The sequence below is a fragment of the Rutilus rutilus genome (assembly GCF_951802725.1).
Source record: "Rutilus rutilus genome assembly, chromosome: 13".
NCBI lineage: Eukaryota > Metazoa > Chordata > Actinopteri > Cypriniformes > Leuciscidae > Rutilus > Rutilus rutilus.
Window position 1 is genome coordinate 19584743 of NC_140218.1, and position 19602 is coordinate 19604344.

The 19602-nt window shown below is 37.2% G+C and overlaps 1 protein-coding gene across 17 annotated transcripts in view; it reads left to right on the plus strand.

Annotated features, from left to right (window-relative positions):
• LOC311302032 (complement receptor type 1-like) overlaps positions 1-19602 on the plus strand; it is a 113572-nt gene that overhangs the window by 91053 nt on the left and 2917 nt on the right. For 13 of the 17 annotated variants that reach the window (XM_084427548.1, XM_084427559.1, XM_084427564.1 and 10 more), the window contains 11 exons: positions 8671-8865; positions 9149-9245; positions 9357-9433; positions 9586-9768; positions 9902-10075; positions 11595-11786; positions 12988-13170; positions 13559-13666; positions 15944-15970; positions 17069-17122; positions 18780-18813. In XM_084427548.1, coding sequence (XP_084283674.1) covers positions 8671-8865; positions 9149-9245; positions 9357-9433; positions 9586-9768; positions 9902-10075; positions 11595-11786; positions 12988-13170; positions 13559-13666; positions 15944-15970; positions 17069-17122; positions 18780-18813 — 1324 coding nt within the window. The remainder of the gene's footprint in view (positions 1-8670; positions 8866-9148; positions 9246-9356; positions 9434-9585; positions 9769-9901; positions 10076-11594; positions 11787-12987; positions 13171-13558; positions 13667-15943; positions 15971-17068; positions 17123-18779; positions 18814-19602) is intronic. The other 4 variants (XM_084427562.1, XM_084427563.1, XM_084427566.1 and 1 more) reach the window with 2 other exon arrangements.

Below are 19602 nucleotides of genomic sequence, written 5' to 3' on the forward strand. Positions count from 1 at the left end.
CCTCGCGGTGCACTTAGAGAATTGAGATTAGTGATGGGCAATCCGGCTCTTTTTCGTGAGCCGGCTCGTTTGACTCAGCTCACTGAAAAGAGCTGGCTCTTTTTGAATCACAAACGGCTCTTTAAAAAATATATGTTTTAACTCGCTGAAAGTCCATCACACAACTGTGCAACGTGAATATATTTACATTTTTAATTGTCCATAACAACCCAAAAACTTGTCTGCTTGCCTTGCACATCTAATTAATGGGCAAAGTTATGACTGACTATTTTTCTTACCTTCTTTTTTTATTTTTTATGTGGATGTTATTGAGCTTGTAGAAGTTTAGCTCTTGCGTTCTTCTGAACATCTTGCGCTGCCATTGCCCGATATCATTTCTGAGTCATATCAGACTCTATCTCTCTTTTAAATGCCTATTCCACGAGTGGTAGGCTACGACCGGCTGTTTTAAAATATAATTAATATCGAAAAAAAATAACAAAACAACCCAGGCAGTCTCATCTACGAGACGTTTAGGCCTCCTCCTGGGCTCATAGCTTGCAGGTTTGCTTATAGTGGCAAACTTTTTTAATTTGACTGGTTCAACCGCCACCCGCCCGAAATTTAATTAAAATATTATTTTTCGTCACGTGAGTTAGCTCGGCCCTCCCTCATGCAGTTTAATTGGTTGACAACATTGCGTGTATGATTGACAGGAACAGAATGTGAGGCTGATAAGACAGTCGAAACAAATGTGTGTGCGCCTTTAGGCCTATATAATTATGTTTTTGTTGTTTTTTGAATTAATCAATTATTTTCAATACAATTAAAATCATTCATTATTTCATTATTAGCCTACATAATGATTTAATTTCTATAGGCTATATTTTTAAAAGTAGAGTCGGCTCTTCAGATATACGCAGAAGTATAAAGGCCTCATAAGAGCCGGCTCTTGTAGGTGAACGACGGGAGCCGGCTCTTATGAGGCCTTTATACTTCTGCGTCGAACTCACGCCGTAGCTACGTCGTAGGCTGTGTGTAGCGCGCGTACCCTTCGGCGTACCCTGACGTGCACCTCTCCAAAAATGTAACAACGCGTCAACTCTACGCGGACGCAAGCGCTGTGATTGGTCTGCTAGGACCGCTCCCTCGGGTTTCACATGCTCCCTCTTCAAGTGTAATTGCGCGTCAACGCGGACAACGACGCAGAAGTATAAATGAAAACCAACGCGTTGCCTACAGCGTAGAGGCTCTGGCGTAGGTCCGACGCAGAAGTATAAATCAGCCTTTAGATCCGGCTCATTCGCGAACGACCCATCACTAATTGAGATGTCCTTCAAGATGGCTGTGCTCGATCGGTTTCCGGGTCATAGGATGGAGGAGAGAGGAGACGAGGAGGGATATTGAGAAGCACCCCATGTCGAATGGAACGCACCCTAGATGTGTAAAAACAAGTGGAAAGCGCGGGCGCGCCGCTGTCTCCTTTCGCGCTTGCTCTCCCTCTCCCTCGCGCTTGACACGTCTGTCGTTGCTATGCAAGTTATGCAACCATGAACTGCGCTCTCCATGATGACAAGGAAGTATCAGCAAAAGAGTAATTGATTTCTAGCCCTTGCATTAGCTTTACTACTAGATATATTTATGGAAATGAAAAATAATAAGGTGCCCTGTACAGCTATGATCAGCTGTTCGGCCGAGCATTCAATGTTGTTACGCTGCAAGCTGATCAGTTGGTTCGTTGCTGCCGCGCTCTAGCACACCATAAAGAGCAAATTGTTTTTTAATGTTTCAATTTCGAGAATAAAATGACATAATTTGGAAGCGGATAATTTCTTCACAAACAGCTCATTATGACTCAATGTTAGAATGCTGCACCTACACTCGATAGTGTGAATAAGATCAGCCCAATGTCTAATAAGGCGAGAAGTTTCACTCTCAGTACAGTTCAGGCTTCTGAACTGGTTGCAGTTCCACTCTGATTCCATATGAGGGCGCTCACAGGACGAGTGCAGAATGAATGGAGGTCTATGGCGCTATACCATGGCGCTATACCAACCAAAATCCACTTTTCTCAGGATATAATTTTTTTGTCTAGTAATTTGAATGTTGTATTCGAAAGGAGATGCAAAGAAATTACACATTGCTGGGTGTTAGATTTTTTAGAGTCACTTATTTGCTTAAAAAAATGTTTTAAAGTGTCAATGACGTCATACACATCGTACGACCAGAGATACTGCTTTACGGCAATCCTTCAGTCACTCTGGTGCTTTCGCGCTCTGCACTTTGTTTTCTCTGGAGGCATCGACAACACAGCTGACACAGGTAAATACACGTGCTAGACGAGTTTTTGTTTTGTTTGTTTCTGGTCCTGCTTCGGATGCCACGATGCCATCAAGTGGTATCTCTGGTCGTAATCAGTCCTTCACTGACCAATCAGCGTTCATTAGCAGAATGCAACAGCTCAACCTGTAAGAAATCGAAAGGACATAAGTACTCGTTCATTCAACTTTCGACCTATAACCCATGTTGAACTTGCAAAATCTACACTCAAATCTGAGATTTCTCAACGGTGATCGGGTGAAAGAGACACATTTAGCCGTCAAGCCCCATAGACTCCCATTCATTTTGCATTAATGGCGATCGCCCCCAGTGGAACTCTGGTGGAACTACAACCAAAATTCGGTACAATTGGACTTAATAGGGAGTGGGCAGGCTCTCCGTAGACGGGCTCTGGCCCAACGCAGACCACTGCATTGACAGCGTGAAACATATGATCTGTCTATGGCCAGGGCTCAGCGGAAGACAGAAAATGCCGGTCCAGCGCTGATTGAGGAATTAAATTCGAAAATAAAAGACAGTTTGACATCTTTTTTTTATCGCATCTGTGAATTTATTTTTTAATCATTTGTTCTGAGATAAAGCGAATATATTTGTGCGGGAATTTCTCGCACTATAAAAGCTAACCTTGCGGGAATGGTTTAAATTATGCGCAATCCCCACATTCCCGCACCGAAATTCAAGCCCTGAAATGGCAGCGGGATGTGTAGCCTAACTCTAGCATATGGCGCATATGTCATATAAAGTTAGGCAAGGCCAAACAGCGTTATCCATGTTGTTGCGACTGCATCGCTAGAGTAAGCTAATAGTGAAACTGATAGCGTTTTTCATTTAAGTAGGCTATAAAAATCAGCGTTTCTGTGTAGGTGATGACAACCATCTTGACAGCAGCAATCAAAGTATCGCTAATTACGGTAGACCTTAATTTGAGATAGTAAATTTGTTCCTAATCAAAGGGAACACTCAACCACAGAACAGCTGGGTGAGTTTTGTATTGGCTTATTGGTTACAGTAAATGAAGACTGTCAAATTCTTTTCAATTGGCTACTATTTCATCACCCAAAACACCCCCACTCTCTGCTGTATATTCATAACCAATTATTTCAAAACCAACAACCAAGCCACATAAACAATGCCATTGGCACTAGTCTACATTGCAGACATGTCTCTTAATGCACATAATTTTTCACCTTTTTGCACAATCTTGAAAAAAGTACTATTGTTGAAATTCTCAGATCAAGCAAACTTCAACGCACACTTATCCACTATCTGCTAAAGTTAGTGAACCGCACCCGAGCAAGCACACTTCGCAGTTCCTCCGGAAATGCATTTTTCTAGCCTGGGTGCCAGCCCGAACCCCGCCCACAATATTTTTTGGTCGGGAAGTTCGGTCTGGACTCGCTCCGTTGAGGAGCTATTATGCCCGAACAAAAATTGTTCGGACCAATCAAATTGTCAGGGCGGGCTTTATACGATGATGGACAGATGAGCAATGCAACGTAATCGTCCACGTCACCAAAGAGCGCTTGATTTGAATTAGTTTACAACAAAGACGACTGCTGCTGGAGAATTGAGATTTCACGAGTTCACATTTACAAATAAGTCAGATAGAATAAATGCGTTTATAAGATTTCACACAAATAAGTCGATAGAATAAATGCGTATATGACGTGCTGTCCGAGGAGAGGGCTGTGGGCTCGGTAGCCATACTCCCCCGTATTCCTGGTTGTGAGAGAACAAGACAAGCGTGAGGATTCGGGGTGGTGGAGGGATGCTGAAAAACTGTCAAGGAGTGTTAGGTAAGTTTACAGAGTGAATATGCTTCCTCATGCTGATAGATAGGGTAACGTTAGACATGGTATTGTTTGATGACAAGTTTATATTGGATTGATTATTTGTACGTGCTCCTCCCGAACTTAGTTTATGAAACATCATGTGTAGATTCCGCCATCGCGTCTGTTATATCGACAACGCATTCATTTTAAAAGAGGAACAGAGAGCCGCGACATTTTGTTGGTTGAAAATATGAATGAAGAACATGCGTCATTTACTCCGTTGCTCTGATTGGTTGTAGGTCTATCCAATTGAGTGCAGAGTTTTTTTTTTTTCCTGGTTTGGTTGAGACACGCCCCATAATCAAATCTCTATGGAAAAGTATCAGACTCACATTCTGACTAGAATTGAGTATGACGACGTCAGGCTAGCATTTTTCCAGTTGTATATGCAATTTTTTTTTTCTGTTCATTATTTAGTCATATTTATTTCTGTTCAACTTTATTTCTCAATGTTTATAAATCCATCCACAATTCTTACAGTACAAGACCAAAAATCAAGTAAACAATAAAAATAAAAATAAATGCTTCAGGACCTTATTCTTACAACTTTTATCCGGACCACACCTGACCACAACCGCTCTGGTTGGTCGTAACCACTGATCTATATAGAATGACTGGATAGCTCATGACGTCATGAACAGTGAAGCCACCGCGCCGCCATATTGGTATTCCCTAGTGAGCTCATGCGTTCTATTGAATCAATAGGAAATTTTATGATTTGACTGAAAAAACATTGCCTAACGAGACACCGTTTTAAAATATAAAGTCTCCCTGCACATTTTTACAACGCAAACACTCTTAGCATTTAAATGGGTATTTGTTTAAAGTCGGAAATTTTTCCTGCTTATTAAAAAACGGCAATTTCTTTGCAAAAGGAATTAAAAGCTGTACGAGAACACTAGTCGGCCTTCACTGAAAAGCTATCTTCACAGGTAAGAAAAACAGTTTGATACTATTAATTAAATAGTGAATGCTAAAGACCTATATTTTTTTGAATTGGTGAATATTCATGTGAATATTGTTTCGTAGCCACGTACGAATTAATAATACCTCAGCACAATACTAATTTGTTCCCTCGTTTTATTATATTGTGGCCACGTTGTAATTCGTTAAATCAAAATGAGGGAGGGAATTAGTTAAACGTGTCCACGATTTATTAAAACGAGGGAACAAGTCGTCGTAACAACGAATTATTTAGATCAGTGCAGAGAGAGCCCCGGCCGCGCGCGCGCACTCTCAGCGCCTTCAAACAACCCGAGCGCTGTATTGCTCTCTCTCCCTCGCGCATATCAACATCAACTGACACAATATTAAAAGGTCGGAAGACCGATTTGTGTTTTATAGATTAGTAGTTTGTTCATATAAAGTGTTTGATTAGCAAGTTACATGTTCAGGAAATGCTTAATACAAATTGTATGGGTTAATGTAACGGTAAACGGACTCTGCACGAAGCTCGAACACTTCCGGTGGCTTCACTGCCTTGTGGCAGTTTAGAACGTCATGAGCTATCCAGTCATTATATAGATCAGTGGTCGTAACCCCAGTGACCACAACCGCTCTTGGTTGGTCGAAACCCCAGTGACGGGTAGGTTTAGGGGCGGGGTTGGGGTAGGTCATCACATGTGGTCCGGATAACCGTATAGTACCTTTTTTTTTTTTAGGTTAACCTATCCAAATCTTTGTTTTTGTTGGTAATATTTGGATAAGATGGCGCTGTTGCAGCTGCTGGGAAAATTTTAAGCAAAGGCTTGCCACAGAGTAGGCTTTCCACCCTAGTCTATGACACATCGGTAACGCCCTCTTTAGACGGAAATTTGCTTCATGAGAACTGCAGTAACATCTCCACCCTCATTTCCTGAAAGTTAAACGGGCCTTATATACCTCTGAATCAAACACAGGACATTGAGAAACCTCCTAAACACCTAAAGGTAAGGACGCTTAAAACAAGGATTCATTTTCACTTCTCTGAGTAGCTAACTGTTAACGTATACCTACCACAACCGCTTGAAAAGACGGTATAATGAAGAAGGGGAAAAAAAGTAGAATATATATATATATATATATATATATAATATTGACCCACTGAAGAGATGTAGGGTGAATTAAGGGGGATTGGGACACACACACAGATATATATATATATAATATAACATAACATAATATATCAATATACACATCAATATATATTGATGTGTATATTTATATATTATGTGTGTCGGGTTAGATTAGGATTTGGGTTATGGACTCTGAACTGAACAGAGGAAGGAAGTGTTGAACAGTGTTCGTATCACGCCCTTCCGCTAAAGTTAACACATTATTTTAGTGTTACGATTAGCCTTTAAAAATTCGAATGAAGCGTGGTTAGGTAACTAAACCTATTTTATGCATTCGTTCAAATCATGTGCATGTTGTCTTTTAATAATGTGACGTTAATAATTAAAACCTGTCTTGATTGTTATGCTAACCGCTAACAGGCTAACAGAAACAAGTTTTGTTTATGTGAATCTTTTGTGCCTGTTTTGCTGTAGATAATGCTTGTGTTAACTTTTGATTATTTAAAAATGCATATTTTAAAAGTGTATTTCTTTATGCCGTGAAGCTAAAGTGCCTTTTTTGTTTATTTGGGGCAGAAAACAAATAACATTGGCCTTGATTAAGACTACATTAACAAGATGGGATCCAAGGTCTTGTGGCTCAATGTTGCTCTTCTTTCGTTTCTTATGATCTGTGAACATGTCCGAGGTGAGTATCTATCTATCTATCTATCTATCTATCTATCTATCTATCTATCTATCTATCTATCTATCTATCGTACTACGACTTAGTTTAAGGTTTTACAGTCGGTGCGTCCCATTTCGAGTACTTATGCACTATTATATGCTGTTTTGTAGTATAAACAGTGCGAGTTCTGTTCCTAATTAACGTTAAGTGAGAAAAAAAAAACAAGTGTGGAATTTTGGAAACCATGTCTGCATACTTCCCAACTATATAGGCTAGGTGAACTAGGACAAAGTTCAAACACAAGTAGGAGTTTGTGACAAAATAAGTATGTCCAAATTCGCAGTAATCATAAAAGAGTAAGGATTTCCACTAGGAAGTAGTGTGAAGCATTGTGTATATTGAGTCATTTGGGACAAAACAGTTTTTTGTTTCCCCAAGAAAATCATATCCTTATTTTTCCTACACTGACGCTATGAGTGAATTATGGGAGTAACTTCCATAGAACTGTAAAAAATCAGATACTGGCAATAAACTTGGCAATAAACTTGTAAAGCTTATTGTTTTTGTTTATTGTTTTTATAAAGCTTAACTCATTTGCAAAAACTGGTAAAATTAGGTGACATTATTCTCCTTACCTCTCAACCATTTAACATCAAAAGGAAAAGTATAAAAGTGATCAATTTCTTTCAGCAGATCATGAAAAACCCCAAAAGCTCAAGAACTTTCAAGAGTAGTTGTGGAGCAATATTATGGGTCAAATATTACTGTAAGAAATAAGAATATTTAAGGCTAATTTACATTTCATTCAGTCAATCTGACAGATGAGGATTATTAGTAGCACAAGTTTATTATTAGAAATTGTTTGTTTCAGTTCTTTTGAGTGGCACGACTCCAAACCTGAAGTGCCATCCATATTTTAAAATGCAGTAGGTTTGTTAAAAAAAGGTGGATGATATTTCCATTCTGAGAATTGTGTAAAACTGTAATCTAGTAATAGAAAAGGGCACATTGTAAGTTCATTCACTGAACAAAACAGTACACGCATGTATAACCTAGTAGCATAATGTTGATACTAGCAACTAATAATGCTTTGCAAACAGAAAAGTTTAAGCCTAAAGCTTGATGGTCATAGCATGCTGCTACTATACACAGAATTAACTGAATTCTTCACTGTAAACACGGCAAACACACACATGACTTCCATTTGCTTTTGGATGTATGAATCCAAAATTATTTTACTTTTTATATTGACCTGCAACAATGTTATCATGTTCAAAGACTCAGGCTGTTAGAATGCCATATAGACCAGCTCTTCTTTGCTGCCCTTATAATGCTCTCAGGACTGATTTAACCAGCAGATGTGTTTTTGTCCACAGTTCACAAATAATTATGTAACCTTAACACATTTTGCAACGATAACAGTGCTATATTAATCAACTTCAGCTCTTGATTATTAAGTTGTGGTTATCAACACGGTAGTGTCTAAAATCTGCTTTAGTTTCAGTGTTTGAGAGAGGCCAAACGTTTTCAAATCTTGTAACCTTTGGCTCTATTTAAAAAGAAAAAAGAATAAAATGAAATGTATGAGCAACATATGAAGAAGCACTGTGATTTAATTTCATCAGCACATCTTCCTTAAGTCATACTAATTTACTTTTGTTTAAAGTAATCACAATCTAGTCCTTTGTTACCAAAGTAAAGCTAAGATGGTGTAGTAGTGCTAATAATTGTGAGGATGATGGATAGAATAGTATTGCGTCAGATTACTGTAAAGCATGTGTTTTGTTTATCTCCACAGCACAGTGTGCACCGCCTTCTTTTCCATCAAGGAATGTCATCATGTCAGAATCTTCTCTCTCGGCTGAAAGTTTCCCAGATGGATCCACTGTAACATTTGAGTGTGATATTGGGTATAAACCAGTAAACTCAAGAGCATCTAAATATGTTACTTGTGAGAAAAACCAGTGGACAAGTCTGGAATTAGATTGCACAAGTATGTACTATCAATAATTTTTTTGAGTACCCTATATTTGTAAATTTCCCTAAAGTGCCTTTGAATGTTTTTTAAAATCTAATTTAGCTATGTGAAGGATGTACAGTATAGATCAGCAAGTCCTTGAATATCTTAAGAATCCTTTATAGCAGTTTTTCTTCACTGATGCAGGAAGCTTCACAGCATCACACATTTCCGCTTAAAATAAATCTGTGTCATATAAAGTAAGGCAACACTGAAGATTATTTTTCAATAAGTCAATAATATATTTAATACTTTACAGAAAAATCATGTGGAAGTCCTCCAGAGTTTCACAATGGGAGATATGAAATAGAAGGGATTTTATTTGGCAACAAAATTACAGCAGTTTGTGACACAGGGTAAGTGAAACCATTGAAGTCAGTTTCTTTGTGCTGTTTTAACCATGTATTTAGATTTAGATTTGCTCTGATTTGGTAAGAAGATGATCTTTTTTTTTTCTTTTTTTTTAGATATATGTTAGATGGGCAGATAAAAGACAGATGGTGCAGAGATCAGGGATGGGATGGCAGAGATCCTGTCTGTGAAGGTGAGGCTTTTTTTCTTAATTTAATGAAATATGACCTTGAAGAGCACACATTTATTCAGAACAATTCATGATGAGTATAAACAATTATGTGATCTTCACTTTGAGATCCATCTGAAAATAAGTGTTTATTCACCTGGATTTTTTCTCTTTAGTGGTGAAATGTAAGGCACCTCCAGCCATAGTAAATGGACAGCTTGGAGACGCGCCTTTGGACAGTTATGATTATTTAGAGGTCGTGTCCTACAAATGTAGCAGTGGGTTTAGTCTTACTGGAAGTTCAACACTTCATTGTTCTGAGGATGGGACTTTTAAACCTGATCCACCAAAATGTTTGGGTAAGTTATGGTTAAAGAGAAAAAAGAAAAGAAAACATTTTCTTTTTTTTCTGTTGATGAATAAAATGTTTAATGATTAATACAATTCATTTACATAAATTACATAAACTTTTATTCTTTTCTTTTTTTTCAGATGTTTGTCCAAAGCCTGAAATTCCAAACGCATATAGAATCGAAGGAAGACCACCCCCCTATATACTGAGCAACTTTATAAAATACAAATGTGATAATGGCTATACAATGAAAGGAGAATCTCAAATTTTGTGCACAGAAAATGGATGGAACCCTAAACCACCAAAGTGCATTGGTAAGAATATAATGATTTTATTATTGCATGACTGCGCACCCTGTTATCTCTTAGTGATGTCACTGTTTAAAGGAGTAGCTCACCCAAAATGAAGATGAGAATTTACTCACTTGTCATTTGTTAAGAAAGTCTTGAGCTATTAGTCTAGCTGACTTTCACATTTAGAGGGCTGCATTGGGATTGGACCCAGCGCAAATCTCGCGGGAGTGGGCGGTTTTACCTTTTCTGCAGGTGGGAGTGGGCGGTCAAAAAAATACAGCTTGGGTGCCTCTATTTGCTGTGTAAAAAGAAAGGAGTCAACAAGTGAAGTTCACACAGTCGATCAGTAACATTCTCTTCCTCCATTGCAATCTGTAGTAGGCTAAGCTAAGTGATTAATTATTTCATTAATTCGTTGAGTAAATTCACATCATGAAATACAACGCCAAGAAAACCCCAAAAAGTGTCAGTGAACTTTCTTCACAACTTCGTAAAGACACAACATATAAAGTATATTCACCTCAGAGAAGAAGGAACATGGATTGTATTTGATTTTGCGTTTTTGTTCATCTTGACTTCTCACAAATTGTGTGTTTTTCTGGGTCTTTCATGAACACGCAGTCAAGCACAGACCATCGGCCAAGGTGAAGATTTTCATTAAATAATACATTAAATTTCATATCGTATACCCCCTGAACACTTAGAATATATGCCACATGGGATCATTCTGTGATATTTTTGCGTCTTTTTGAAAAAGCATGCAGCATATATTCTCTGGCTCTGTAGGCATTATTGTCTGACTCTGGTTTGAACTGAACACTGCTACTGACAGTTTCTGACATTTTCAGTGCGTCCTGTTTTGTTGTCGGTATGAGCTCTTGAAGCTCCGCCCTATTCTTGAAAGGGGTGGGAGCACCAGCTCATTTGCATTTAAAGGGACACCCACAAAAAGGCTCGTTTTTGCTTACCTCCTAAAAGTGGCAATTTCAACATGCTATAAAAAATGATCTGTGGGGTATTTTGTGCTAAAACTTCACATACACACTCTGGGGACATCAGAGACTTATTTTACATCTTGTAAAAAGTGACATCCGATGTCCCCTTTAACATTTGATAGAATTTTATAATTATAATAAAAAATCTGTCCAAATGTGTTTGTGTGGTGCTAGCATTACTTTATCTTATGGTTAGTTTAGTTAAACGCAATGTTTAATGTCTGTTATTCTGAATGTCTAGCATAGCCCTAATGTTTGTGTTTTTCATCATTTCTACAAGCTGTAACAGAATGTTTGCGGGTGTGGGTAGGAGTGAAACACACACGTTGCGGGAGCGGGCGGTAATGGTCAGAAATTAAGTGGGAGCAGATTAAGAAAACAGTCCCACCCAGGGCTCTATATCACATTCAAGTACCTCATGATACCTAAAATAGATAGCGGGGAAAAAGACAGAAATTAGTGATGATAACTAAAATAGTACTGGATCTGTTAATGGAGTTATGCATCAGACGACTGTAATTCATATTACTTGTTTATCTCCACAGGGCCTTGTAGCCTACCTGATTTTGGAGGAAATGTCACCTTAACAGAGGAATTCAGCAAGCAAAAAAGTTTCCCATATGGATCCAAAGTAACATTTCAGTGCATTCGTGGAAATGAGCCAGTTGACTCGACAGTGTCTAAATCAGTTACCTGTGAAGAAAACAACTGGACAAAACTGCTCCTCACTTGCAAATGTAAGTACTTCCATTCAATTCCAGATCTTTTTTTTTCTTCTTTTGTGAAACACAAAGGGAGATGTTTAGCTGAAAGTAAATGGGGGCGAGACATGTGATAAAACCCCACCATAGAGGTCACCCATAGAACTTGTGCACAAAATTTCAGATCTTGACAGCCATGAAAGTAAGCTTGCTGGACACTTTTATAGAGCAGAATGTTTTCAATGAATTATGCTTTTTAAATTTCATTCATCACATAGTGCTTTAGGATGGTTTCAAAAGATTTGGAATATGAACCATAAGACCTCTATTTTAATTTTAGGATGCTTTTGTGAGCCGCTTTTTCTTAATTTCTTTTAGTAATAGTAGAGTTAACGGGTCATGTTAAATTATAAATATATATATATATATATATATATATAAATATATATATATATATATATATATATATATATATATATATATATATATATATATATATATATATATATATATATATATATATATATAGTATCTCACAAAAGTGAGTACACCCCTCACATTTCAGCAAACATTTTAGTATATCTTCTCAAGGGACAATACTATAGAAATTAAACTTGGATAGATTTTAGAGTAGTCAATGTGCTGCTTCCTGCTTGTATAGAAATGTATATATTTACTGTCCTCTAAAAATAACTCAACATACAGCCATTATTGTCAAAATAGCTGGCAACAAAAGTGAGTACACCCTAAGTGATAATAGCTGTACATCGTTTAACCATGCAAAGCCACATGTCCTATTCATCATGTTCATGTTTTTGTCTGCTTGACAGGACCATACAAATTGTTGTATCTTAATAAGCTATATTAATAAGTGTTACGATGTGGTCAGCATGCACAAAAACGAGGACATTTTCAGTAACCGAAACTAAACAACGTTGAAACAGGAAGTGAAGTAAACAGAAGAGAATGACAAAATATGGGTCCACATAATAGAACATAAACCTGACAATAAGCTCGTTAGGTTGTTTTTAATATGTATAACAGTTAGTTCCGATCCTCGAATCTGACTGACCTAAAATCAAACATGACGATAAGTACTTAAGTATACATATTGACACATTTCTTACATATACTGACAAGATGGCAGAGATCTTTTCTGTAAAGGTGAAGGTTTTCGTTTCTTAAATTTGACTGAAATATGACATTGAAGAGCCAACTTTTTTTTTTTTCTCTTTAGTGGTGAAATGTAAGGCACCTCCAGCCATAGTAAATGGACAGCTTGGAGAGGAGCGTTTGGACAGTTATGTTTATTTACAGGCCGTGTCCTACAAATGTGACAGTGGGTTTAGTCTTATTGGAAGTTCAACACTTCGTTGTTCTGAGGATGGGACTTTTAAACCTGATCTGCCAGAATGTTTGGGTATGTTGCCAGTCAAGAGATGAAAATGAAAAGTTTTTTTTACTTTTTTCTTTTTTCTGTTGATTAGTAAACGGTTTAATGATTAATACCATTACTTTCAGGATAAGTAATTATGTTTACATATATTGACACATTTCTGACATATACTGACTAGATTATATATTGATTAATATGACAATATTAATTTCATGCCTTTTAGCACAAAATGAATTTATATTTACATCACCATGAACTTTCATGATCTCTGAAGAAAACTTTAGAAAGTTTCTTCTCTCTCTCATTTTAAGCATATAAGAGTGTGATTTGTATTTCTGATATTATCTAGACTTCTTGAACTCCTATTTCTAGTACCCTAACATAATGTGTATGTTACATGTTTGACTCTCAGCCCCAAGTACAACTACCACAACTTCCACGATAGTAACCTCCACGATAGTAACCTCCACGATAGTAACCTCCACGATAGTAACTTCCAAGGCTCGACCTAACAATGATGGTATTGCACTCTTTAAATCTATACTCCATTATGACATTCTTAGATACACATTTATGTTCTCTAAATGGCCCTGTGTTAACGTTAATGACCAATCACCGATGTTAACAACATACAAATCCAGAAAGAGAGAGCTAAGAAACTTTCTGTAGTGGTGTCACCAATTATGAAAAAAGAGTGGCTTAATTTTGGACAGAATTTTTAGTAAGCTCACAATTTTATTCAATTTTGATTCAATGATGTGATTACAAAATTCCCTACACCTCTAATTATTATTATTATTATGATCAAATCTTTTTGGGAATTAAAGTACAGCTGTACGTATCCTGAATTCATAGACATACTAATATATGTCTGCTCTGCCAAGTGTAGTAGGTATAATTCAATTCAATGAATCTGTATTGCGCTTTTCGCAACACATTTGGTCTTTTTCAATTACCATGCATATGCACAGGTGCAAAAAAAAATCAGAGTCCAAATGTTTTCACCAAATCATGATACACCAATAACATTCCAAAAACATTCACATTTTTGAAAATTATGAAAAAATGTAGGAATAACAGAAACCATATGTGCGCAAAAATCACATACTCTTTGTGGCCTTATAAACGCATTAAGATCTTAAATATATTTCATTATATCACGTAAAAGAGGAAGAAAAAGTGTTGTCATATGTTTGCTGAGAGTGAGGACCAGCTGTAAAGAAAAGGTTGCATGGAAAGCCCTTACATTGAGATGGATTGGGCGTGTTGTATGAAAATGAAAAACATCCGGCTCACAGTTGCCTAAGATCATTTTGGGTTAGGTTATTAGTGAGCGAATTATTTCATCATTGAAACGATTGCCCCCCACCTCTACTAAAATTCTAAATGAGCCGGAATCATCTTAAAGGGGACTTGCCTCTTTTCACAAGATGTCTAAAATAAGTCTCTGATGTCCCCAGAGTGTGTATGTGAAGTATTAGCTCAAATACCCAACAGATCATTTTTTACAGCATGTTTAAATTGTCACTTTTTGGTGCTCAGAAAAACGCACTTTTAGTGTGTGCCCTTTAAATGCAAATAAGCTGCTGCTGCTGCACGGCACAGGGGGCGGAGCTTCATGAGCTCGCGCTTAGTCTCAGGACAATTTCATCTCACGGAATGATGATAATATCAGAAACTCTCAGTAACGGTGTTCATTTCGACCCGGAGTCAGACAATAATGCCTACAGAGTCAGAGTGCTGTATGGAGATGGAACAGGTATAGTTTAGTTTAATTACAGTTATAACGTATTTGTCATCTGCTTGTATGCATCCACTATTAATAGCCTACAAGTCTGCTGTTTCGGACCAGGTCCGAATGATGATCAAAAATATACTGATGAGTTTAATAAAGTTTATTGTACATCACACAAAAGATGAAGCGTCAGTTTTACTCCAGAAAATCACCGTAAGAGCTGAGTAAACACAGTATAAGAAGTGCGTAAGTACATAAACGAATTTCGGTAGAGTTGAGGGAGCATTTTCTTTGAAAACAAAATAATTCCACCTCGTCTTCAGCGGCTGCCTCATATTTCGGGAGTAAATAGAGAGAGCTATGTGGATTAATACATCCAGCCACACAACACCTACAACACTTGGGAGACATTCTCGTCAGTGCAGCAATGGCGGATGTGTACAACTCGCTGTGAACTCGATCAGGGCGGGTCTATGTTAAAACGGCAGTGTCTGTCAACACTCGTGGGCGGGGCCTGTGGCTTTAGTGACGTCACTAAAGCTGCATTCTGAAAACAGGTCGTTGGGAGACACTGCTTATGATTTATGGGGATTAATAAAAAAGGAATGAGTAGATTTTTATCACTATTGGATAGTTTGGACATAAACACACATTTATGTCCAAACAGCTTGCAAAAGTGAATTTTGCATAATAGGTCCCCTTTAAGGTATCATTACAACTCTCTGTATCATTGCCAGTTTAACATTAACTCTACATTAACATCTATTAACTGGCTTTTTTTTCTTATATTGGCAATTAGTTTAGCATTTTACATGATTAAATGTCAGTTCTACTGCAGAAAGTTTCTTGTTTCTCTCTCTCTAACCAGATCTAAATGTTGTTATCTCTTTTATAATGGGACTGTTTGGGGAACACTCATTTACACTAATACTGCATGTTCTTTTTTTTTTTTTTTTTTTAAATCTACTAAGTCATCTAAGTTATCGATCTATTTGTATTTGAATTCTCTTACATTCTCTCTCTCACACACTGTAACCTGACTTTGTTCTTTTTATGCCACAGATCGCTCAGATACAGCATCCAGTTCAAGTAAGTGTCTTTTTAAGTTCAGTTTTTATTTTACTATACTATCCAATAAAGAGCTGATTCCTATGAATATGTGATCATTTTAGTATTCCTATAAATTCATATTTCGCATCTTTGATATTAGATTGTGACCCATTTTAAATGTTTGTGTTTGTCAGCTGTGGTAGATTTTTCCCCTACGCACCTGACTTTAAGTTGAACCGAGTGTCCTTGACACCTGAAAACTATTCTACTCAGTTGAGTTACCTCTGAACGCACGGGTTGATGCCTAAGCCGCAATCTAACCCCGCCTAAGAGTCTCACAAAGAGTCGAACGACGTCTCGCCCCCATCGAACACTATCACTTGGGAATAAGGTCTCTAGTGTTCTTAACGCGATCCACACTATAACTTGGTAGTAAGGTCTCTAGTGTTTCGCTAAATAACTTGTTCCACTGACTAACTTGCTGCAGCAATAATAACAGACAGACTTCAGCAAATGTCCTTTAAATGCTTTAATCACGGCCGGGAGAGATCCCGAACAGTTCTCAGAGAATCTCCCCCAAGAAGCTCGGCCGGAGGATCTCAGACAAATTCCATTGAGAATCTCACCAGCAAACATAAATACAACAGTTTTTATAAAATAGGGGTATGGCAAAAATGACATGAAACATTACATAATTTCCCCACAATTTGATTGGTTCTTCATAGACAAAGCCCTCTTGTTACTTCATAATCCACAAGGCTTCAAGTTTAGACATCTGTCTAGTTAAAGTTCCCATATTTGTTATTTTTACACCCACACAACCAAAGTAAAAGGGGAAACATACATTTAGCCAAAAGCATATGAATGTTGTTCCTGCAACAAAAACAAATGTTAGTTATGATTAATTAAAAAAATCCATCACACAGCTCAGAGGTGGTCTGTTGTAGAAAATTCCAAAAACCTCCAAATGTGTCCATGTCATATTTCTAGTTGTCCTTTGCAGCTTGCTTTTAATTGACAATTTACATACAAGTTATTCTTAACTTTGTTAAAAATGTTTTTCTAGTATATTGCAAAGATATATCTTGTACTGTTCATTTTGTTTTAATCTTTGCAATAAATTGTCTCTATTTTCAGATGTTCCAAGGACTTTAGGGATTGTTTTTGGTGTTTTGATTGCTTTTGGTTTGGGTAAGTCTCAGTCGGCATAATTCACCAGATAATCTACATGTCTACAAAAACCTAGTTATAAAATTAAAGAGAAAAAAATGCAGCTGTCATGTATAGGTTTAAACAGCTTCACAAACATTCTTTTCAACCACACAGGGTCATTATTTTTTATGTTACAAATATACAAATATTCACAGACGTACTAGGATAAATTGTACTGGGATTTGGCCAGCAGCCATATTACCCTGTAGCCCAAGACTGGTTCCCCACTGAAGCCAAGCATGGTTGAGCCTGGTCAGTACCTGGATCAGACCCTCTGGGAAAACCAGGTTGCTGCTGGAAGAGGTGTTAGTGAGGCCAGCAGGGGGTGCTCACCCTGTGGTCTGTGTGGGTCCTAACTTCCCAGTATAGGGATGGGGCCACTAAACTGTCAAAAAAAGACATTAAACCGAGGTCGTCATTAAAAATACTGTCATCCTGGCCAAATTTGCCCATTGGCCTCTGTCCATCATCATGGCCTCCCAAATCATCCCCATATATACTGATTGACATTAATCTCCATCACTCTGTCTCCTCTCCACCAGTAAGCTGGTGTGTGGTGGGCGTTCTGGCACACTATGGCTGCCGTCGCATCATCCAGGTGGACGCTACACATTGGTGGTGGTTGAGGAGATTCCCCCCTTCTCTGTAAAGCGCTTTGAGTGCAGAGAAAAGCGTTATATAAATGTAAATAATTAATTATTATTTATATTATTATAAAAGTTTATCGTTCAGATAAAAACACTGATGTCTGTGGAAGCGATCAAAATAGAGCGAATCACCTTTTAAAAGTAACACGGCGTTTCAAATAACGATTATATCTTTACGCCACCATAATTTGTCATTGATTCAAGAGATTTGTTCAAAAAAAGCTGATTGGTCCAGTAATAAAACAAGTGAAGTACTTATCATTGAGTCATTGAATTTATTCATATAAAGTTTTTTTGTGTGTAATAATTCAGATTAATTAAACAATTTAAATAGACTGCAGCCGATTAACAGAACGTTTGTCAGAACCTATAGTAAATTGTTATTTTGTTTGTTTGTTCAGAATCGTGGGAGAAACGTCATCTCTGTTTGAAACAAACCAATCATTAATCTCCATTCATCCAGAATCATGCAGGTTTATGTGCTAGACAAAGAAACTTGCCTCTCTCATTCAGCACAATTTGAAATGACCACTTTGCACATATTTTGCACGCTTGACGTTAATTGCATTATATAAGTCACAGCATGTATCAGATGAAATAAAATATTACGGAAAACACAGTAAGCCAGGTTTGACCTAGGATCATAACCCCTGCTGAATCAAAGAAATGGCAAGCGCTATTAGAAATGCAGACATTGCTTTAAAGATATGTTCCGACAAACAACCAATGTAGCATTTCGTGGGAGAAACCACAGCACTCCAAGAAGTAATTAAAGTAATATCATACCGCTAACAGCATCACTGGAAATTAACTTATTGTTGGCAAATCCACCTGACAACTGTCACACACTATCCGTTGTAATTTGTATTTGTGAAATTTGAGAAAATTAGTTTTTATGTGGGATTGAAACATTTATTAGAGAATTTATAAAAAAAATAATAATAATAATTTTTAATCAAGAATACTTACAATTCTTCTCTGTTTAATAGCCATCGGTGGAGCATTTGCCTACAAGAAGTATCGGTAAGTTATCTGCATTGTCTTAGTTGCTCTTTGCTTATGTGATTTCTCGGCTGTTTTTCTTGCACTCTTATATTGGCTAAAAGCCAAAGGAATGTTTTGCATTCAGATTTATAAAACGTGTGGTTTTCCACACATTTTTCATGGGAAATGGAGATGCCTTGAGGTTTAAGGTTTAATATACTCAGATATTTAGTCATGCACATGCAAACCATAACCAGACTTTTGGATGGCAGCTCAAAACTAAAAAAAGAATGCAGATTCTTCCCTGGTGTAGAACTAGATTACCCATAATCCTGAAGAGATCTCTACCTAAAAAAAAAAAAAAAAAACTGCTTTCATGAAGCATTGGGAATGACATAATTGATATGATTAAATCAACTCTGAAGCTGTGAATATGTAGTTGTTCATAATTTTTTTTTGTTGGTGTTACCATTAGGCGATTGGAATATAACTTCAAACCTTCATACTTGATATGTGATATATCTGAATATTTTGCAGTCAAATGTGTTAAAATTACCCTATTCATTCACTATTCTCTACATTAGTCCACTAATATAGTCCACTTGAAGGAATGAATGGAAACGAGTGTGCGAATTCATACACTTAGTGTGCCAGAAGGGCTGCCGCTTTTGCATAGTTTGTGCTTGCTGTTTAATAATCATTTGATACTTAGCAAACTTGCAGCTCCATTAGTGATGAAAAGATTTATCTTGAACTCTGCCATGGAAACTAGCATGTATAAACCATAATTAAACAATTTAATAATCAATTAAAATTGAATTTATACCT